Below are 24,327 nucleotides of genomic sequence, written 5' to 3'. Positions count from 1 at the left end.
GCTTCGAGTCGCTTCGAGTCGTTTCGAGACGATTCGAGTCGCATCGAATCGAGCAATTTAACTTGAAAAGTTTCGGTTTACGCAGGTCGAGTTACTTCGATCGAATCAGTTTGGCCGAGTTAAAAGTGTTAAAAGTAGGTGCTCGCACGTTGGAACGTACGTACGCCCGGCGAAACAAAATCTCGATCTTAATATCTTCGTTTGTACATCAGCCGGATCCTATCGCCTGCGATCTATCTGTCGATCGCTTCACCCATCCGAAGCTCGTTAGCGAAAAAAATTCAATGAAAAGTGTTTAATATCGTAAATCGAATAGTCCGCCGGCGGCGTCGTAAACAGAGAATTTGAATTTCAAATCGGACAAGCATTAAGAAGCGCGTCGAGCACGGGGACGCGGTGGAATCGTTGGCGAACGTTCCTGCGGAATTCATCTTTCGCGCGTAAAAAGCAGCCTTAAAGGGTCGCTAAGTGCGTCTAATTCGACTCGTTTTCCGTCGGAACGATCGGCTTTACGATCGTCCCGTGATTCCGCCCTCCTCGTTTCTCTCGCTCGCTGCTCGAAAGATTCGAAACAACGTGCCGATAATTCGGCGCGCGACACCGTGATCGCGGCGCGAGCGCAAGAAAACCGACCGTGCAAAGCCATGAAATTATGCAAATGCACGCCGCTGCAAGGTGTTTGGATAATTGCGCGCGCTGTCGGCTCCGCGCAGCCCTTACTTAAAATCACATCAGCGCCGTGCTGCCGGCCGACGACTTTTGCGCCCGCGTCTCGCCTCCTCTCATCAGTGTCACCGCCCCATAACGCACACACATCCTTCCCTCGCGTTTATTACGCTTTTTGTCCCGTAGCTAACTTCTTCTCCTTTCTGTTTATCCGCCCTTCTTTCTCTTTCTATTAAGTCGCCGCTTCCAGCTTCCAGCTACTACGGTACAGTCCTTTACGGATTCAATTTTTGAACCTTTCGCACTCGGGAATTTTAACAATTTTAACAATTTTAACAATTTTAACCGGCAAGCTCTTATAAATAAGAGCGGGTCTTCCGACAGAGGTAGATCGATCGAAGGTACGCGCGATGGTTTATGTCCACGTTGTTTTCCAGTTAAAGCGTAATTGTCGGTAATTATTTGTACCGGCTCCGCGTTATGCTGCAGTTTACGACGCGGGGATAATCGACGCGAGTATTTAAACGGGAAATTGATGGGGATATCGGTTAATTCCGGTGCAAGATAGCAGGGCGAAAGGAGCGACGTTATCGGAATCTATCGAAAACGCGTAAGCTAAAAGAACGTACATGCAATAGCGTATAATTTGGATCGGTTACTAAATTTGAAGGATTAATTAAAAACTCGATACCTTGTACTTACGCCACGCTTCCTATTACACCTGTATTACGTTTAATAACGCGTACGTGTATTTTGTTAAATATTAATAAGATATTTGCGAATGAATCGTTATCTCGCTATCTCGCTCGAATCGGAAACGAGGGATTTCCGGTCTTTGCCGTTTGAAGAAGCAGCAGATCAATTACAGCTTCGAGAGTATTACCTTCCGCGAGATTTCATAGGTGTGCGTAAGCTTTATGTCGCGTAGTTTACTAATAAACGTTGCGTCGCGATTATAGAAATTAGTAGAATCGATAGAAGCGTTAAGGCGTTGCAACGAGGAAACGCGACGATAAATAACGAATACGAAGCCTTTCCACGTCTTTGTGTTACTTTGTATCTCGTTGTAACTTAAAACGGTTCCAAAACGCTTACTTTCGTTTTGCTTCCTCCGATGCTTCCTGGTCGAATGCTTCCCGTCTCGTAGAATCTCGTGAGAATTTTCGAGACGCATCCATGAGACACAAGAAGTTGCCGTGAGATATCGCAAGGTCTGACGCCGACCAAAGCGAGCTGTACGATTCTTTGTCGAACGCAATCGGGCAATGGCCTCCCGTTAACAAACACACCACCCAATTGATTAACTCCTGCTTGACCTGCAACAGCAAACAATAAACCGTTTCCATTTAATTCCAAGTCCAAGTCCAAGTCCAAGTTTCTATCGTTCGTTCGTGCCTGGCTGTCGTTTCCATCCAAACTTTCTTATACGTCGTATTATTCGAATATCGATCTCGTTTCTATAGCTTTTGTTTGTTTGTTAATTTTATTTATTCGTTCGTTCGCTAAATATTTTCTTTCCTCGATCCCCGGTGTAACTTCGATAGCCACGATAACGGTCGTAGAAGCAACACGGCGATCGACTTGTTAATTGAAACTGTTACTCGTCGTCGCGTATGATACACACTGCGCGCATACACGGTTGAACAAACGCAGAGAACGAGCGTACGCGTTTTTGCATCGCCGTTACGAGAAAAAGCGTCATTATCCAGGCGATAATCGCGAGGAAAACGTTGGTTGAGCGAACTAAAGCGTCTACCCTTGGGTTAACGAAATTAAATCATTAGCCGTCGGTGGAAGGAAAAGAAGATCGAAGGCATCGCCGAGACACAGCTGCACAGCTGTGTCTCTTTTGTATCTCACGTAAAATGCACAATAATAAAAGGACGAAAATCCGCCAATAATTAGTCCGGTTCAGGGTGGAGCACTAGGCAGATGCATTTTTTCCGAACCTCTAATAATACAGTTGGGAACGCTAGAGCGAACTATGTACTTAATTGGCTCTAAAATTTTGTTCGCTGTAGCGTCAGCGTCTCGTTCTACGATGATATACGTTGAAATCCAGACTACGAGTCTACGATCTAAAACAAACTCGCTGTACGAAACGTGAAAATACGATACGCGAAATAAGTTTAATCGATTGAACGAATGATTTAACTTTAATGTTATTATCTTCGATAAATTGTTCGATAAATTAATCGTTTTTTTTTTTTTTATTACCGAATCTAAAATACACGTTATCTTCTCGTTTCGTTTCTATCACGTGAAACGTCAAAGTGTCCGACGATACGCGACAACTTTGATCGTTCTGTGCAGAGTTCAAGATCAAATTTTAAAACGCCAAAGCTCGGTTAATTCGGAAAAGGTGACTTTGCTCGTCCTCTGTCGGCGAGTTCCGACGGATTCTCGAAAGACAGAAACAAAGGGAAGAAAGAATCGTCAGTTTGACGTTCTTACGGAAACGTCCAAAGGGAAAGAGGACGTATAATTATCCGTAGTTCCATCGGCGGACGTTGGACACGGGCAGGAAGCAGGAAAAGGAACGGCGATACTCGTCGAAATTGTTTTCCGCTAATTTTCAAACGTCGCCCTCCCTGTCGATCCTCTCCGATTACCGTTTTTTCCAATTTTTCACGCGACCCACGAGAAACGAAATTACTCGGATTACTCTTTCTCGATAGTTTGCTAACTATCGTCGAATTCGTTGCACCGTAGAAGGACGCTTTTGCGCTGTTTTCTCCCATACTACGGTAACAATAAGTATACAGTAACCCCGTGAAGATAACGCGTTCTCGATTTTTGATGCGACCGTGAATTTATGGTGGATGCGTCGTTGCGTTACGCGATACTTTGATGTTCACCGATGTCGATCGACGAGGATAACGCATTGTTACGTAAGTAGATTGAATATTTATGGCGATTAGCAGAGAAGATTATTACGAGAAGGAAATTGCTTAAATCCTGCGGACTTGTTATATGGTTTGGAAGCATTGGTTGTAAGGACTTTGTACTTTTTATGTTTATCTGTCTGTATATTTTATATACATATGTATCTATATTCTTATCTATACTTGTTCGATGCGTTGGAAGGTTTTTACGATAACGATTTTGTAAGACGAAGATGATTACGATCGTAATAAAATCCTGTTACGTAAGCATATTATATCAGCGCATTCACGGTGAAACGATACGAATCAAAGCCTTGAAGAATTATTATTAGACCTATCATCTATTTGGAAATCCTTTTTTAAATTCACTATCCACCGTGTCTTTAGATTTCTGCTTTGACAAATTATTGGTATTCGTATTACGTTCCTTTTTTGTGGTTATTTAGCAGTTTGTAGCTGTTATTTAGTCGTTACGTAGTAAATATTACAAGTGGGGATTATCATAGAGATTGACAAATACGTTATAAGCAGAAACGCGTACGGTCTGACAGAAATGCGCTTAGTGGTTCGAATCATTAAGCTCAATAGCATTATTCTATCGCATCGCCTCTATTCCCTTTCGTATGGTAAAACTAAGACACGCTATCCGCGAAACGTGCAGCAAATCTATCGACGTTTAAAAGTTAATCTGCTTCGTTGGTATAAACGCGCCTAATTTCCTCTACGCGTGTCCAACACGAATTAACCCCGTAACCGTTCGATTAATTTCCAGAACGCATCATCTGCCGTAGAAAATATTACGAAATAAGATGTTACATTGGAATTGCGTCATTTAAAACGGGAAGCGAAACGATTACTAATAACCGTTCGCAACAGGCGAACGGTCCTTGATGACTTTTAATAACGTCAGCGATCCGGTCAGGAATCGACGAATTCCGACCAGGCTTTCAAAGTTATTTAATCTTGGTCGATTTTCGATTTCCTTTCGAGCCTCTTACGCTTTTATAGGCCACTTTGCTGTTCGTCGATGGACAGAAGTGAGAAACGAGGCAATTCGTACGACCGATAAAATCGTCGCCCGCGATCCGAGATCAAAAGAGGCAGAAGAGAGCAGCAGGCTCGTCCGAATCGGGCGAGAAATTATCATAATTCGTTTCACGGCCGAAATTTTGACGGAGGATCGTTTCTCAGATTCCACGGTCACGCAGCTGCTTAAATTAACGATATCCAGATAATAAAATCGACCTTTTCGCTAGCGGGACAACCGTTCGCATACGCGCTTCCACCGCTCGTACTTTCGTCTTTAAAGCAGACGACACATTTGAGTAGAGATGATTTAAATCATTCGAATATAGCGTGTATAGTTTTCGAGTCCTTAAATGTCGGATATTTTAAGATACGAGAATGCTAATTCTCGCATAAATTCGATCCTTGCGTTGTCTCTGGAAGAATAATCGCGAGAACAGAAATTAGGTAGAACGTATCGCGCGAGTCGAGAATTTAAGAAAAGTCAACGTAGACATAATCGGCGTGTCAAATATCCGGATAAAAGATACGCAACGAATACCAAGAGTGAAACCATTTTCATTTCCACGTATCGTTGTGTCTTAGTTTCCAAATAAATTTCTCGAGTTAAAATTTCGTTCGACCCAGCCCTTCGTGTTATTCGGACACGTGCGATATCCTAACGAAATTTATATAGACAGATTTATATAGATTCCCAATTACAAATTCCAAGTTCCAAGTTGCCCAAAAATTCTTCAAGGTTTTAGCTTCGACGACTCGACTTTCGATATTTTTCATCGTTTTACCAAGAAACCGATGGAATCGAGCAAACGACGAGGTCGTGACGACTAAATTACCGCCAAGGATCGTAAAACCGTAACACCCGGAAATAAAAACGTCGATCGATCACCAATTTTATATCGATGCGTTGAAAATCGTACGAGGCCGGACGGGACGAAGCCGACACGCGTTTAACCACGCGCTGAATAAAATTTGAGTTACGCCGCCTCCGGACGTTCCCTGCTCTCTATGAAACGGCCGAACGAGGGAAAGGGACCGAACGAACAGCTTCGAGATATTAAACCCGTCATAAATCAGCGGTGGCTTACCGACCGCGAGAACACCCTAATTCCCCGATCATTTTCGGTAGCCGACAATCACTTAACGGCATAATTATCGCCAGAAAATGAAATCTCAGGCAGATTTTTGCGATCTACTCGCCGACGAACCGATGTTGCTGTACATCGATGTAAATGGCAGTCCGTTGTAAACGAGTTTCGTCTTTACTTCTAATCGAATATATGCCATCCGAAGCGGACGATAAGCGTTAAGATAAACGCGTTAAATACAATGCCACGGAATATCGAAGTTCATCGATCGTAACTTTTATATACGATATATTCTCAGAATTCGGTTTCGACGACAACGATTTTCTAAACGCAGTCGAATCGATGCCGGTAAAATCGAAAGATTGGATGAAACGTCAAAATCGGCGAGTTTTTGATATATTTTTTATTTAAGTCGTGAAAATTCTTGCACTCGGAGCATCGATACGAGATATCCTTTACAGTTAGGTAAATTACGGGTTGGGCCACTTGCTCGTCGAGTGATTCAGTTCGGTGATTACGAAGAGGGAAAATGGATACGAAAGAGAAGCTGCGAAGAGAACGTCCCAAAAACATGGTAATAAAAGGGACACGCGAGACGTAAGAGCTGACGGGTGGAGGATGATTTAAGGAGGCCTTTTTAACAGCGGCGACAAACTTTTCGCCACGTTATTACGATGGAATTACATTAAAAAGGGGAGAAATTCTCGCGTGTCGATCCCTCGTTATTCATCGACGATATCCGACACCGGTGCAACGATTTATTCGGCGTTATCGGCAATTATTATTTCACCTCCTCCAAAATCCTGTCGCATGCGTCCCTTCCCTTCCCTTCTTTCTTTCGTCTTGTTCGCTCTTTCTCGCACTCTCTTTCGCCGTTTCCCTTCTTTCTTTTTCTCCGCTCCGCCTTAATTTTGGCGCTACATGATAAAAAGAGTGTCGCTTCCTGTTCCAGGCTTCGCAGATCAGGCCGAAATTACACCGAGGCCAGAACAGCGACAGACCAACACGACCGCCGGCCAAATTATTATTACGGCAAAAACCGAGCAGGAAGTTGCGTTCTTATCTTTTGTAAAAATCTCGAGGCGAAACGCGAAACGCGAAATTGCGCGAATAAATGTCGGATTCCCCGCTGGTCTCTTGTCTCCGCGGCGATGGCGCGAACGTGCAAAGTTATCGAGCATGAAGATCGTCCGACGGAGGTTCGTCCGATCCAAGAAAAAAGGGCGTAACATTCAATATTCGAACGGTCGCGCCACTTTTTTCCGTCCAGCGATCTTTCTTTTTTCTCTTTTTGCACGGGCAGAAACGAGTCCGGTCGTGTGATTGTTTTAGATACTTGTTTTTTAATCTCTTGATTTACGACCTTCCTTCTAAGTAGCTACTTAACAGGCTGTTATAATTAATCGTCACCGTAACATATACGACGATCGGACTGTGAACAAAACATATAAAATATCCACGTTTTCTATTCCATATTTCTATCGAGCATCGCGATTCGATGGAAAATCATTTTCCGCGTAGATTCCATTTTCTTAATCGTACCGTCAGAAACATGAATTTGCATAAAATTCCGTCGTCAACGGAGGACGATCATTTTTTAACTAGCTAATAACGATTAAACGTATAATCGGTAAGTTGCATCGCATCGATCGATCAACCAAAGAGGAGCCTTTCGCACATCGGAATCGCCGGAAACCGATCTTTCGCGCTTCGTTGGAAAATGAAAAAAAAAAAAAAAAAAAAAGAAAAAAACTCGCGAGCTCGAATCAAGTTCGTTCATCGTGAATCGCTATACGTATAAGTTTAATTGCTGCGTATAGCGGTCGAAGAGCAAAATCTCGGACAAGGGATCGAAGACGGTTGATAAGACCGGGGAAAGAACGAAGCGGGACTAATCGTAAGAGAGAAAGGAGGAGGAGGAAGAAGAAGAAGAAGAAGAAGATGAGCAAGATGAAAAAAGATATGCGAAATAGCGTGTCGATGCATACCGACACGTAACACCGTATAGGCCATAAACTAGCGGGGGTAGAAAGATATTTATGCGACGGCTGGCGAGCATAGAAGAGCGAAGAAGGATTATATCTTCGGATACGTAATAACGGTTAGCTTAGAATTAGCGAACTAATGCGGGCAAGCGCGTCGATCGGTATCGCGTTTGCCATTTAGGCCCTAACCAAACTATACACCTGCCCTACCTGTAATCACGATCCATCTACGCTAACAGATTTTTTCTCTCCTTCCTTCTCCATCTTGCCCTCTTCTTTGCGCACGAGGGACACGCGATGCGATGATCTCTCTTTTTCGCTCTGCAGTCGATCCTAAATCGCATGTATTCGTAATTGAAATGTACGAGCGATACTTACGCCCTTCGTATGGCTCTCTTTAAAGCCGCGTTAACAGCTAATCGGCTGGTTAATGGCTGATAAGATTTTCACCCGACTCTTTCGATAATCTGTAAAGCGTATATACGAAGATGCCGAGGGTTGAACGAGGACGAGGATCGCTTTAAGATCGGATCGGTTTTACGATGAAAAATTTGCTAGGTATTAGGCACTCTGTATGGCTGTATGGTTATATCCGTTAAACGTAGATTAATAAATAAAGATAAATAAAAATAAGTAACGTGAAAGTTACGATACTTATGTAATAAACGAAACGAGTTTCCATTTAAGTTTCATTCCTTTGATTCGTATTCGTAGAAATATGAGACGAAAGTGACGAATGTTAAAATTAAAGAGAATTCTTGAATCATCAAATCTCTAAAATAAAAGAATCTTTTGCGAAAAGAAATTCATATTTCGCTTTACTATTTCTGCTCTACCTACGCCATCGTTCTACCACGCGTTCTAATTATATCGATCGCTAATGTCGCAGGCATTTTTTGACGCAAAGATCTGCGATCAATCGTAAATCATTTTGCCTCGATCAAATAAAATCTCAGTTCGGATACTTAACCGTTTAATTGCTCGAGTAATTAAGGCGATACAACGTATGCGTCGATGATAGCTGAAAGGAATAAAAAAAAAAAAAAAAAAAAAGAAGAAAAAACAATCCTCTCTTCGTTTCAACTGCAATCTCGATACTGCAGCTTGTTTAGAAGTCTTACAAGTCGTGTTAATAATCTACTTAAACGTTGAACGAGGGAAACGAGGAGAAGGAACGACGACGAGTGGAACCCGAGAGGCAAAAAGCACGGCAGACAGTGCGATATAATTAAACTCGTTTAATAACAGGTCTATAGATCTCGCCTCTCGATTCGCCGTATAAAATTCTTCGTTAATTACTGTCAAACTGGCTTCTAAATCGTAATTTAGCCGACGCCTCGAGCGTCCGATCGCTCGTGGAAGGAATCAAGGAGGAGCAGGAGAAGAAGAAAGAAGGAGCGAGCGCGAAAGAAAGGACGCGAGCGCGCGTGCACGCTCAAAGAGAATAAGAAAGGAGCGATTTTAATTTTGACCAGCGAACGACTCGTCCTCTGATCTCGCCGACGGTAGCTGACCTCGTAATAAATGTCCGAGAAAAGATAACGAGAGGCTGGCATAAATGTCATCGTATAAATCTGAAACAGCCGATATTCATAGCGCTGTATCGGCGTTGCTAATACGTCAGTTTTGCCAAGACTCGTTTGTTCGATGGCTGATTCGCTGGCGTTCGTTGTTTCGTCGAGTCTGAATTTCTGTTGCTTCGCGTTATGCGTATACAGCTATCCGCGACGACGGTGGATGAGGGTAATTTTTTGAGAAAAATTTCGTCAATTTCCAAACGCGTTTCGTCGTTTCATTCGGTTCGCGTTCTTCTATCGTCGAGAGACGCTTTAAGTTTGCGCAACGTACGAGAAAGTCGTTGTTGAACAAAATTATATTAAAAAAGGAGTTACGCTAATTACAAAATAACGTAGGAACTTTAAAGAATAAATTGCGGCGATAAAAAGGCGCTGCAAGGACAACGAAGAAGCAGATAAAGGGAAAAAACGAAATCACAGTGTAAGGACATTAAAAAAGAAATTTTAGCAACAATAAAACAGCGCAAGGAGAACGGGCAAGTAATTTTAGTAATTATAAAAAGTGGTACAAGGGCGTCAAAAAAACAGATGCAGCAATAAATAAAGTTAGCGCAAGAATACCAAAAGGAGGACTGGCAATGAGAATAAAAGTAAAATTCAAGATATCAGCGATAGAAGCAAAAGCTAACGAAACTGAAGAAAACGACGGATAATTTCCAAGCAGAAGTGGAGATAGAAATTGAACACGGGCAAATCGAAATTTTAACACCGATATCGACGAAGAAACCCCGGAATGAGTTAAATCGATGGAAAACTCGTAAAGAGCGAAATTGCAATTTCCTTCGTATCGTTTCTTCCTTAAAAGACTGCTAGCTACAGTGTTCAGAAACGTTAACCGTATAAGCTAGAAAGCTCTGTATGGTAATTGCTACAAATATAATTCCGCATATTCTCGTGTATATGCAAATACTCTCGTATAAGAAACAATAAATCTGCATCGAGCTTCGAAGACGCTACTAGGAGATAAACGCGTATAGCCTTTGATTTAAATACATTATAATATCGTATAATCACGGAAGAATACGATACGATCGTTCGGCGTTCTCGAAAATTAAAATCGACGAATTGACGAGTGCAAAACTCGATTAAATACAATCTGTTTAGCATATTAAAAAAGAGGGGAAATAAAGGTAGGAGTGTAGTAGAACTCACCTGTATGCGGCATATTGATCCAAGGATTTCCGCGATAGTCTGAAACAGAAACGAGAACGGTTCATTAACGAATGTAGATCATTCGCAATCATCGGTCGATTCTTTAGTGCACGCAATTATTTCGAGCGCCGGGTTCGTCCGTTTTATGGCATAACGATGACCATATTTCGTACGTGTGTTGAGAGAAGGCCTCGCATGTGTGCGCCGCAGTTTACGGGAACATAGCCTTTACTGTTAATGAATTTAAATGTATTCAAAGGGCGCGCTTGACGCTTGACACGGCAACCCTTAAATATGCAACCGTACCACGCGGCAAAATATTATCGCTTGCCGGTACCGTGACTCTCATTCCGTGAAAATAACGTAATCGCAGGTGAAATCGAGCCCAGGTCGATTATTCGCGATCGGCGCGCGTATCGACGATTTTGCCACCCGGCGACAAACGCGCGTAAAGGCAGCTGTAATTTGATCGGGCAGAGCCTGCCGAACAATTCCCGTCGATTTAATTTTAACCTAACGTTTAAGAAACGATTTAAATCGCTTATCGGCGTCTTATTTTAGGGATTGATGCAGACGTAGCTTGTAACTAAATCGCGTTCGTTGGACGTCGAGGAAAGAGGATCCGGTTTGTTCTTTTTTTATTGCGTGCTGGAATTATTACAACGTGCAAAGTTATCGGTCGAGTTAAGACGTTTTGGTGGTAACCAGCGACGAGAGCGAACGATGAATCAAAATCGCCAGATGGGCATCTCGCATTACCGTTATATAAAACGAAACATTCGTATTCGAAATTTCTATATTAGGAAAATTTAAGAAGATCGTGCATGGTGGACGGTCGTTGGGTAATAATATAAAGAAACATTCGATCGCTGTATCGCGTCGATACAAAAGTATCTTTTATCGTAGAATCGTAACGGCTAGTTTTGCGAAAATATTCTAAGCGCCGTCTAATTAGACACACTCGATCGCAAATCATAAGCCACGTCAACCGACATTAATTCGTTTCACCGATTCTCCGATTGTCCTACGGTAGCAATTTTCGTCGAAATAAGCAACGGCAGAAACGTTATATAGGTATAACTATCGCTAAAAGTTATTTGTTTCGTCAAGTATTTTGAACGAGCAAACCACCCTGCCTGTACTTCCTATATCCGCCAAAGTACTCTAATTACGAAATCATAAGCGCCCGAAACGTCTAAAACGAAATAAAATACTTTTTAAACGGCATAACGAATAAGACGCGATAATTTTCCTTCCGACTCTTCGAACGTTGACTAACATTTTCTTGTTCCTAAACTACCTGGCGTTTCTTTATCCGTATAAAAGTTTCTCTTCTCCTTCGATTGCGAGTAAAGGCGGAGTAGTTCTTTCGCGACACGCGAGAACCGCTAAAATCCATAAAAACGATTCTTTTTTCCTCCGAATAAAGATGCGGCAACTCTGCCGCGGTACGAGACAAGTTCCACCAAGATTTACAAAACAATTATCCGATATTCTTTCGTTCGTAGTGGAAAGTAGTCTGCCCTTTTTCTTCCACGAAACAACGCGCGATCTTCTCCTCGATACGAAACGAATTCTTGCTAAATCTTCGAAAGCGTAGGGTTCGAACGTCGCGATTGCGTTCCACGTTTCAAGGTCGGCTAACAGCGCGGATCGATAGTCACGTTAACGCGTAGATACTTGATCCAAAGAAGTACGTAGACAGTAGTTGCTGGATACGGAAAGGAGAGGAAACCGGTGGGTGTGTATCGGTCGCGACCGCGACGGCTTGAGAACTCTAAAGAGATCGAACGGTAGCGGAAAACTACGTGGAATGCGTGCGTAGCGTGGCGGGTGGCGTGTACTTTGTGATGCAAATTAATGCGCGATTACCAAAGCACCCGCTACCCCCGCCGCCCTTTGCTTTCTCGTCGTTACCCTCGCCTCGTTCGTGTCGAGGTCCCCGCCAGCGGAGCAAATGGCCAACACGGTTGTGTTTGTGAACCGAGTAGAGAGCACGGTTTCAGGTGTATTCTCGGCTATGTGCAACGAGTACCGAGCTCACCCCGGTCACTCGATGGCTACCCACGCATTAAGCCTGCTTACACGCTCGCTCCCCTAATCTGATGTAACTATTACACGTTACGCGGCTGCACGGTCGCGCTATCGACGAAATTATTCCTCTTCTTTTTCTTCTTCCTACGTTTCGTCTTCTTCTTCTTCTTCTTCTTCTTCCTCGTTTCCGTTATAAATTTCGTTACGATTCTTCGTTGCTCGTTCGAAGAAGCTGATCGATCGGTCGCGAGATAATTTACACGCGCGAATAGGTATCACCGAAAGCGTCACACGGCTGAGAATAATCGGCCAGATCGCGGATACTAACGCGAATTCGAAGAGTTTGCCGCATCTATGAAATATTATCGCCTGGCTGAATTTCAGACAGCTTTCTTTGCATTTTATTATTTTAAATTACTTTTCAATTAGTTACGTATATTGCTCGTCCGATTTATTATCGATAAGATTTGTGTCTCCTGGATTTCAAATATATGGTATATCGAGGAGAAAAACGAACGTGAGAATCGTGTCGCGTATCAGCGAAATTTCGAGATCCGCAAGAAATCGGGAATGTCGTATTCGAGTCGGTGTCTGGCAAGAAAACAAGCTGAACATTTTTGCCCCGCGTCCGTGCAAAGACCTGGAAAATTGACGGTGCAAAGTTATTACGGCGTCGACGATCGCCGTGGAAAAACTCGATTCTACGTATATGGTGTTTGTAAAGTTCGCGGATACCAAATTCCATCACGAAGTGATTTCAAGGTGTCAAGCGTTACTCGTTAAAGCAGCGATCGCACGAAACGCAATAACCCCTTTATTCGTCCGAAGATACGAGCACGATTCAGAAGCAGGATGTACAACGACGCGTTATTAATTTAATTAGATCAACTTTCATCGCGAAACCGTCATCGAGGGAGGTTCTTTTCTTCGTTTCAAAGCCTGTTTCTTTCGGCACGCGTACTCGCTTTCTCGAATTTTCATATTTCAGCGAAGATACCTTTTACTTTCGCGGTACGGACACCTGCGCGCTTGAAATTTTGCAGAAAATCGATTATTCGTACAAAGTATTTAATCTTATGTCTTTGACGCGCTCTTTTAAGTTTCGTTTGTACTACTATGCCAAGTCATCGAGTATCCCAATATATAGTTCAGTTCTTCTTAAAGAATTCACGTATCTTCGTGTAATCTCGGTAGGAAATCGAAGGCTAAATTCGAAGATCAGTAAACGTATTCCGATTTAATCTTAGTAGCCACGAGTCGAATGGAAACGCGTCTGCTGCAAACTATATGTATCTATAGAAGGATCGATTCGTTCCTTTTTTAATTCGATAGTTATCGCGAGAATTCGAAAATCTAGGAATTCGGAAGTCGAAGAATCGACATCGACGTTGAAACATCGAGGATACAAGTCCGAACGTTGTAGCAAAAGATCGTGCGACCAACGATCGGGCTATCTATATCTATCGTTCGTGAAAAAGCGAAACGTTTTACTTGAAAAACAAGCTACCTCGCCGTTATCGTTATCGCTAACCATCATCTTCGAGGTTTAATATTTACGAGACAAAACGCTTCCTTCGTTCCACATAGGAAGAAAATTACGGACAATTTTCTTTCGTAGGCGTCAGCGAGGTTGCGTTCGATTCGAAAGGATGATCGGAAATTCCGCGCGGCGAGTTTCTCGTCGAACAGCGGTCGCCACAATAAAATATCTCGGTAATGAGGATTGAACGATTATTATAAATCAAACAGGGCCGGCAACGCGGATCGTTCGCCGCATTTCTCGCGCGCCACGTGTTTTGCCGTTGTTACTCTCTCGTGAACACGTGTCCCGCCTCCCGCTTTATTTCTTTCTTCGATGTTGCTGTTCGCTCGCCCCGCGGTACGTGCAAAAGTGACGTACGAACCGAACGCTCTCGGACTCCGACACGCTGAATTTTTCTCCCGGTTCGCAAGGGGGCCGCCGTGAATTTCTTTTGGCCACGCTATGATACCGATGTTTCAATTACGCGGCTTGGTCGAAACTCGCGCCTAAAGGCTTGATGGATGCTTCGGATAAAAAGAGGATGACCAGGGGCGTGTAAAAATTTGTGGAAACGCCGAAACTCGAAGGGCCGGTGTACCGTGGAATTTTAAGGCTTAACAAGGCCTGTTCGACTTTGAATTTAAGCAAATGTACATTAATTTACAGATTTTGGGTATTATCGCGCGAACACTTTATAACGCGTATTAGGGCAGGATTCGTAAATAGATTCTAAGGATTCTAAGGAATTTACGGACTACTTCTTGAGAAACAAATCATTTATTTCGATACTCGAACGTTGCTTGAACTCGCTCAAAGTTCTGTCGTTACCGCGAAAGAAATTTGTAGATGCTTCTTAGTAAGTTGAGAATAATTTATCTAAATTGATTTAACGCCGTTACTATCTTTATGTTGATTCAAGGTCTTTGATCGGCGGCACGAGCGAGACCTCGTAAATGGAATTTTCCTTAGCAAGCAACGCATTTAACGCATTCTGTGTAGCTTTCTGCAACGTCTCCTTTGCGTTTCCAAGGTTTTCGTTCCTTCGTGATCTTTCAATTATCTCAAATTGAATTAATTAGTTAAGTGTATAAGTTAAAGCGTATCGCATTGGACGGTAAAACATTGGACAAAATTAAGCGTACAGGAATCGATTATAACGACTCGAAAACCGAGGAACAACGCGTAACCGCGGTGACATCGATGCCTGCATAAGACAGTATCGAGCTCCAAACACGATCGACGCGGTCTTCTCTCTCGCTGCTCCACTTTCCAAAAACTATAGTATGCATATTTTTCACTTAGCTATCGTACGCTTGGAAACATTTATCATCGAACGAACGTAATCCTTTTCTTTCCATTATTGTTTAATATATTCTCGACAAAAGTTAAAAGAATCTTATCAAACTTCAACTCGTTATTGTTACGAGCATAAATATATTTCATCATTCCGTCGATAAATAGGAAAAGAACTTTGCGAAGAATCCTTCGCCGCGTCGTTTCGCATCGAGTCACCGAGGTAAAAACCAATCCCTCTAACCCTTGCGATAACGATCCAGCGAAGAAGAAAGCCCGAAGAAATTTCTTCAAAGGGATTGCCAAGCGACAAACTACGTAACCGTCTAACATAATATCCGTCTGAAACGAGTACACGAAAACCTCTGCATCTTTTCTTCCGACGTAGGAATCGTCGACACGGGAAACGTTTGAAAAAGGAAGATACAGTACGGACCAAAATGTAACGTAACGATAACACGAGGTTGTAAGTCGATTCAAAGCAGCGATCGATGTTTTAGAGTCGGCGTAGTATTCCATTCGCGTAATAATCAATTGTTATTAATCGATTAGCCGGATAACTCGAGAAACGAGAAAGAGAGGTGAATCAATGTATAAATGTAAGTCTATGCCAAAGTTTTACCAGCAGGTCTTTACGGTTTAGTTCAATACGGCTTGTTTCCCATATGGCTGCCATAATATTTCCGCGATATAATAAATATTTCGTTAGAATGGAATCGAAACGTACGGAAAGTGAAGTAAATTTGGCGAAAGTCGATATTGTTATTTCTTTGAGCAAATTTTATTTATAAATAAAATTCTTCTTTCAGATCGGTCTCGAAAAAGCAAACTGAAACGTTCGCAAAACGTGGAAACGAAACGACAGGTATCGACGTTAAAAACACGATGGAAATCCGAAGAGCCGCAAATATGTCATCCAATCATCGTGAAAGTTAGAAATCCATTTCCCTTGTTACGTCTTCTGTTCCAGGTTATCCAGCCGTGGAAAAGGTTCGATTTGAGAACCGCAGGCGGTAAATCGCCGGTAAGGTCACGCTTTTACGTGTAAGCCCTAAGCGAAATCTAGTTTTTGTTTATTCATTAGGTTACCCCGCTTTAAGTGGTACGTGGAGAAGGCTTGCCCCGACACAGCCAACGTTACATCGCGTTCAGGGTGGGAGGAGGGTGACAGGGGGACGGGGGTGGACCGCCGTATCTCCGATATGCCACCAGCCATAAAAATCTGAATATATTAGGCCTACATGCACACGACATCTCGCTCGGATCGTGAACACGTTACCCACGATAATCTATGCTCGTTTCTAGCACACTTTAACACGTTTCTGCGTACCTACTGGCCGTGGCTACCGTCGCCACTCTACCTGCTAGCTTCTTCCTTTGGCCACCTTTTTTCCAATTTTCCTTTTTTCCCATCGTCTCTGTTTACGTTGCGGTTCCGTGTAAAAAACTTGTGTCGCGACTTCCTTTCAAAGATGAATAGCAAAATTCGAAAGCTTTCATTCGCTTCCTAACGAAAGTGAGAAATTCGAAAGCACGAGCGAACGTAATTTTTGATTTTCGTACGGTAGGATAACGTTTGACGTTCGTTCCTACGATTTAACGATTTAGATCTCGTTGTTAGATCTCATCCACAAGACATTGAATCGAATTTACTTTTTTATTCCTTTCTTTTTATACCTACTGCTTGAATTTAATTGATCTTAAAATTAATACTGTAACTTGTATTCTAGATATCACGTGATCAAAAATACCGTCAATCGCATCTATCGTGCGAAATACGAAGTACAAGTTAAAGCTAAGTGCCCTACGGTTAAATAGCTTGGCTCGAGTCTGACTCAAGGTTCCGCGGTTTTTTATAACCGAAAGATACAAATCGGGGCTGATACGGACTTAATTATTCGCATATTCCGATAGTCGGAGAAGCCGAATTTGAACGCACGAACTTTGGTATTCTACTTAAAGATGTCAGCGATATATCATACGCGTAAACTGTAAAAATCTCTATCAATTTGCGACAAATTGGTTGTTCGATAAATATCGCCTTTTTACGTAATTGACCGACATTATCCTTTAAATTTGCTATTTATAAAGATATTTGTAACGATGTATAACGATGTTTGGCATGCCACGAAATTGCATCGAATATTAAACGCAAAAAGAATATCTTCGGGGCCACGTCGCTCAAGGTTAGCTGGAAAACCGACATAAAATTGTCGCTTATCGTTGAGCACAAGCACGAATTTAGCGGAATCTCGATTTTTTTTTTTTTCTCCCTCGAAATATATCGAAGGCGAGCACCAAGAAGCCTGGTGAGCTTTCGAGAGCGCGGCGAAGCAACGAGCAAAAAGGGCGGACAGGGGACTGGAGGGAGGTAATTAGAATAATTCGGGCCGCTGTGGTTCACGCCACACGGACGAATTTGCATTTTAAATGAAGCAATGGCGTGTCAGAGGCCCCCGGTTGCGCCGGCCAAGCAGAGCGGCAGAACTTTGTGTTTTATAAGGAACTTTAATATTTATCGCGTATATCCAAACCGAATAAATCTCTATATGTATATGTATACACGTAGGACCAGGTACAGGTATACAAGGACCCGCGTGTCGTATACTTACGTGTGTTATACACGTATACACTGCTTTTTAGAATTATACATAACGTTACAGCATTTACGTTACACCGATTGGAAAAGTTTGACAAATTCCGCTTTGTCTAGTACGTTACGTTATCGGAATATTATCGTTAATTCGGAATTAGCGTCATAAATATCAACGATTATATCCTTTCGTTCCATATACGTAGTCTCATGCAGAATTTCAAATTGATTTTTGTAAAATTCCCGTGTTGCGTGGAACGTGTGGCGATTTTAAACTTTCGTCCGATAGCGTAAGAGTGGCAAATTTTTATCGAAATAATGGATTTATAATGGAAAATAAAATTGTGTATAAAACGAAAATGCTGGAAAATATTCGATTTGCGTTAACTACGCTGTACAACGCGTATAATATGTGCGTAAAAAATATCTACAGGTATTTGAATACTTTTGCGAGCCACGGTACATCTAGTCTTTATCTCGCGTATAAACTTTTATATATATATATATACATGTATATAGACGCACACAAATACGTTAAGGGCTTCCTTGTTTGGACGTAGTCACAGGCAGTTCATGCTCGCGTTTTCTTTCTTTCCTCTTTCGCCGATCGAAAGAACCGGCACACGAGTCGTTCCTCTTCGCCATGCCGGGGCCCCTAACGGTGGATCGTTATCGCGTAATTAGCGCCGCTGATTTTCGTGTTATGTCATTGACACGCATACGGCCGCACGATGATACCCTTCATTTCGGGTTATCGAGACCCGCCAGTGGAAAGAGGAGATTCCTCGTTCCCCGAATCGGAGGAATCAGAGGGACGTGTTTCGACTACGGTCGCACGTGTTCCTTTTCCTTTTTACTCTATTTTCGATTTAATCTTAAACTGAAATTGAACGGAAAAAAGATCTTTGCGTTTCTCTTGGCTGTGAAATTCTACTTGTTTTTGAAAGATCCTTTGGAATTTGATCAATTATGTTTATCGAATTTGGTGAAACGGTAGTTGGACAATTTGGAAATTCGAGCATAATCAACGAACAGGGAAGGGTCGATTTTTACAGTTACGTTTCGTTGTTTATTTCCGTGCCATTTATTACGGATATTCGAATCGAGGTTCGTGCGAAACGTATACAAGGCAAATCTGATCGATTCTACGAGGTTAAATCGTTCGGTTTGGATCAAAATCGTGAAAACGTAGGCGAAATTCTTCTTTGATCGCGGAGCAACGTTACCGAGTATTTTTCTTTTTTTTTTTTTTTTTTTTAACTTTAAAATGAATCAGCACGATTCTAATGAACGATTAATAGTCGCAAAAATGGATTTTAAGATATTACATAGGAAAAGAGTTACTCGGTAAATTATTGAGGTTATCTAAATGAATGGATCTACTCGAATAATTTCATACTCGTTAAAATATTCCACAACTAAAGACTCTAATAAATTAGGTAAATCAACATGAAGTAAACGTAACCTTTATCAAATAAACGACACGATATTCCATTTACATTCTACGATTATTCGAAAGCAATTCTCTCCGACTATCTTCGGTATCTACGTTATATTATAAGTCAAATCGTTGAGAAATAAGCGACGTTCTAGAGAGTTAAATCGTTACTTTGTAGCTAGAGGTCGATATAAAATATCCGTTGCCATCTTCGATCTAAACTTTTGTTAAAAATACAACGAAAATCGATGTACGTACCTGTTGATTTTTCCCTCGGTAAGAACCGCCTGTTCTCGTCCGGAAGGACCAGAGTTGTCGATCGTATTCGCGTCAAAAGTTCTTGCGAAAGTTCTCTTTCAATCTCGTTCCATCTCGGTTTTGATCCACGGCGAAACCACGATTCTCGGCATAATTTAGACACCGATCTTCCGTGACACTTATCGTCGCAGGAAGCGATTCCGCTTTCACGAGTGTTCGAATGCGTCAAGAGAAACCAGACTCTATAATGATACACCTACGACGTATGACAGGCCACGACGAGTTTCTCTCCGCTTCGATCCTGTGTTTGCACGCGTCGTCAAAGCTCGACGCGTCGATTGTCTCGTTAATGACTCGCGATCAACGCGATCTATCCGTAGGACGTAGGTTAAATGTCATCTTCGAACAGAGACGCTATCGTCGCTAGCGCTAGAGACGCTAGTTTGCTTCGTCGTCGTTGCCGCGATCGACGCTCATCGTTTCTCGACGCTTCGATCCTTCGTCGAACGGAATACTCGGTCGGCTGCTCGAGAAATTATTCGACTCTGGTCGGTCCTTGGAACTTCTCCTTTCGATTTCTTCGATCTCTAATACGTGGAATTTTTGTACGTTCGATCTGGATTTCGCGAGGCTCGGTCAAGCATCAACGATATTACGATTAACGACGATCGAGGGTAACAACGCGGACGATTTGCTCGTGCTTTAACAACGATACACCAATTAGCACGAGCTTCTAACTTGCGAAAGCGTTGGCGCGCGCCACTCTGCCAAACTCCAGCGATCCGATCCTCTCGTTTCTCTCTCAACACTCGATATCAAATCTTCTTGCTACTCCGGTGCATGCGCTTCTTCTCATCCGCTTCGATCTTCCAACTGTCATACTTCCTTCTATATTTCCAGTATAATTGGAGCAAGTATAGTCTCGCAAAGAAAAGTTGGATCTTGTCGTCAATTATTTATACGCAGCGATTGGTCCGATAAAGAGAAATCAAGGAGAATATCACCAAACGATAGGTCGTTTCGGTAACGCGAGCCGATAAAACTGTCGGCGGTCGTCTATCGATAAGAAGCTCGTCTCGATGGTACTACACGATCGATCGGTTTGACGAGTGAAAGCTCGGTTGGCACGGTGCCGGCCGCAGTGGTACCCGCTTCTCCGGCTGTCTTCCTGGACCTCCTCCAGGCGCTGGGCACCTCGTGCGCGCGTGCAGCTACTCCTGGTAGCCGTCGGAGTGGCAGGTCCGCGCGACGAGGGCAAACGCGCGCTGGACGACTGCGGTTGGCCGGCGAGCGTGCGGCGAGAAGGACGGCCGGAAGGAGGGAGCAGGAGGTGTACAGAGCGTAGGAAAGAAGCGAGACGAAGGCGGGACGAAGAAGGAAGTACACGTGGGAATAGGGAGGGGATGTGAGAAAGAGGGGAATAGGAGGAACCTTCGGCGAGCCGAGTATCGAAACGAGATAGAAGGTGGACCAAGAACGAAACGAGAAAGGGTACGAGGGTACGCAGCAGGGTTAGAAAGACCGAGAAAAGACGAAGATGGAACGAAGCTAAGCCGGAAAGAGATAGACGGACGACGCGGACGAAAATGATGTGGACCACGCGGAGGACACGACGTATCTGAAGCGGGCTCGGCCCAGGAACGGGGGTTACGGGCTTTGCTTTCGATTTGGTCCCCCGTGTGCCCTGTGCCACGAGCGGTCCACGCTTCGGTCGTGGTGTCTGTCGACGCAGAAACGCCTACGTATGCGTGAACCCGGCGGAGCGAGGCAGCCGGATGTAGGGTTTTAGCGAGGATGAAGAGAGACGGCAGGCACGTATAGAGGGGAGAAGGTGACGGTAGCGTGTCGTCGCGTGCTGAACGCGTTGGTTCGGGGCTGCCCCTGTGGCCCGTGGCCCACCTTGCCCACGGCCGTGGCCCCGGCGAACGGAAAGTCCCCTTCTCGTCTCTGTTCCGGACCATTTTCCTTCTTGCTTCTTCGCAGCTATTCAACGCCCGCTTTCTCTCTCTCTCTCTCTCTCTCTCTCTCTCTCTTTCTCTCTCTCTCTGTCTGTCTGTCGTCGACACCCACTCTCGAGCGTTTCGCGAGCGTTACCGTTTCCACGAGAGAGCCGTACGGTCGATGGCTCGACGGAAGAGGGAAGATGGAACGGAGACGGCGATACGGGGGTGGGCGGGCTGACTGACTCTTCTCCGCAGTCGCTTTTCCTCCTCCACCAGCGGAGACTGCCGATCCTCCACTCCTACTACTTGGCACGTACTACTTGTGCCGCGGTGCGATCGGGTCGAGTCGACGTTTGGGTAGGTGTATGCTGGAGCGGTGGACGAGCGGCGTGTCGGGTCAGGGTTGAATTCGCACGAGGGGGCGTACGGATATATCGGACGTTTCTGCTCTTACTCCGCTCATTTTTTATCGAATCGTGTTTTTCGATGGTTAAAACATTCCGAAGAAACCCTTGTTAATACGTATACGCGAGTCTTCCTTTCAATTTTTTCCAACTCTGGAATTTTCATCTTTGCTGCAACAAGAACGAGATATCGGTCTATTTAGAGAGGATTACGTAAACGTTGGTAGAATCGAACGTCGGTAATATACGATAACGTATCGATCCAAGAACGTATTTACGCGATATTTGGGAACGAGAGCTGTTCGACGAGACGCACCATCGATCGATCAAAGCTCGTCAAATTTTAGAACAGAACGGAAAGCTCTAGAAAATCTACCAAAAGCTTTAAACGTACGGTATTCGTAAGTAACAAGTTAATTAAGAATATTTAAATTACCGTTTAATTTCTTCGATAAAAGAAACTTTGTCAAAGTTCGCTCGGACTTTTCGCGTGATAGTTGCACACGGGTAATTGCACTTACCGGAGCAAGATTTTTCTTCGGAGCGCCGGTGAAATTGACCGCAATTTAGCGATCAATTAATTTTTTTCTTTCGTACGAAGATAATTACTTTCGTGCTTTCGTTTCGCGACTGTTGATCCGCCTCGAAGTCGTTGTTCCTTAGTTTTCAACGGTACTTACGTACATCCACCGACACGTTTCCGTGCGTGACAATTGCGTCTCCTCTGGCGAGCGGTGTATCGCGGCATGTCGAAAGTTTTTTTAACGCCTGCAAACTTCTCTTCACGCTCACGCGATTCCGATTCGCGTCTTCTATCGTGCTCGATGAGATCGTAACGCCGCCGCGTTAAGTCGACGATATCTTTTTCGATCGAGATCGATATCCCATCGATCGTACCTTTTCAACACGTAGTGGGAAAAGTTTCTGCGCTTTTGTCTTGAAAAGTCCAAACGTTAGTTCTTGTACAAAGAAACCTTTGCAAACGATTTTAGGAGGCAATGGTAATAAAGAATTTTATGCTTCGACGTAGTTCCTTTTTAGTTCGGTTTAGTTCGTTTTACAGAGAGATTACTCTTATACGACGTCGATAAAATTTAATTTTATGGTAAAAAATATCCCGATTTAGGGTTAGGTAACGAGATCAGTATCAAGACGCTGATTTTGATTCTAACGAACTTTTTTTTTATTTAATACTTAAAAATCTATCGTCGGGCACGCACGACGCCAAAGAGACAACAGATTCGTAAGAAACTAGAAAATAAGCGTAAAAAGCGAAAATCGGCGCCGTTCGATTGTTACGCAACGCCGGTAAAATTCGATCGCGCCCCGAAAAACAGTTTCTGCCACGAATCTTGGCAAAACGAAAACCGAGGACGAAGGAAGAAGAAGGAGATCGTTCGAAAGCAGACATTGGAATCGTTGCGTAATAACGCTGGTTCCCTCTTTGAGGAAGATGTAATAATCGTGCCAGTCGTGGCACGCGAGTACCTTAAAACACTTGACGAAGAAGATCCTCCGATGCGTTCCAGGAAAATCGAAGAAGCTCGATCGCGCGCCATCCCTTCCATGTCCTTGGAGGATCCAATAGTTTTGCTCGGTTTCTTGCGCAACACGCCGAACGAACAGTACCTTTTGCTCGACAATTATATAGGACCTGGAACCGAACGTTCTTTTCGTTGGACGAAACGTCGAATTAAAGCGATTGGTTAAACGGTGCACGCGTGTCCGCGAATCGTTGGTTCGTGAACGATCACGAAGGTCGTGTGATCCGAAAAGAAGGAATCCATCGGTCACTCGAGAGCGGCGGAATGATAATTTGCCATGGCCGCACGCGTGAACATTAGACAGCCATTTTTTGCGCGATTCGTCTATCTTTTGTTCTGCTTTCTCGACGATGAAGAGTGTAGCGTTATATCGTAGTAGGCGGAGTAAAACCAGTAAATTTACGGTTTAGCAGACTCTCGGTTTTTGGTTTCTCGGGTAGATATTAAGAGGTGGTTCTGGCTCGAAGGTAAAAAATATTCCGATTGATTGGATTTATCACGGATCCGTTCGACTTTGGTTTACGAAGCTTTTAGAGCAGCCAAAACGATTAATTATCGTCGAAGACTGCGATGGATGAAATTTTGCCGTAATATATGTTTTTCAAATGAAAAGATCGATCGCGTTGAAGAAGTGGCATTAAACGTTCGATCATTGTTCGATACCGAACGAAGAATAGAAAAATTATTGTTCGCAGTGATGACAAATAACGATGATCCGATTGTATCGTTACAGAAATATTAAAAATATAATATCAAAAATCGTTATCCAAATTTTCTTCAAAATGACAATCGTCGATTCGCACATCCGACGATCAACGTTCTACGTACATTCTGTACACAAAGATTTATATTATCCCCTGAAACTCTTCTCGACTCTCCTCGCTTCCAAACGACTTCGCTTACCTTTCACGCTGAAAAT

The 24,327-nt window shown here is 43.4% G+C and overlaps 1 protein-coding gene across 1 annotated transcript in view; it reads right to left on the bottom strand.

Annotated features, from left to right (window-relative positions):
• Poxn (paired box pox-neuro) overlaps nucleotides 1–20,031 on the bottom strand; it is a 30,731-nt gene extending 10,700 nt beyond the window's left edge. Inside the window, exons 1-3 of the mRNA XM_072012432.1 lie at nucleotides 19,518–20,031; nucleotides 10,380–10,418; nucleotides 1,762–1,982 (exon numbers count right to left, since the gene is read on the bottom strand). Of these exons, the coding sequence (XP_071868533.1) occupies nucleotides 1,762–1,982; nucleotides 10,380–10,392 (234 nt within the window). The 5' untranslated portion in view covers nucleotides 10,393–10,418; nucleotides 19,518–20,031. The remainder of the gene's footprint in view (nucleotides 1–1,761; nucleotides 1,983–10,379; nucleotides 10,419–19,517) is intronic.
• Between the last annotated feature and the right edge of the window lie 4,296 nt (nucleotides 20,032–24,327).

The sequence above is a fragment of the Bombus fervidus genome, chromosome 11 (assembly GCF_041682495.2).
Source record: "Bombus fervidus isolate BK054 chromosome 11, iyBomFerv1, whole genome shotgun sequence".
Taxonomy (NCBI): domain Eukaryota; kingdom Metazoa; phylum Arthropoda; class Insecta; order Hymenoptera; family Apidae; genus Bombus; species Bombus fervidus.
The sequence above is the reverse complement of the archived record's forward strand: the minus strand, read 5'-3'. Positions and strand labels throughout refer to the sequence as shown.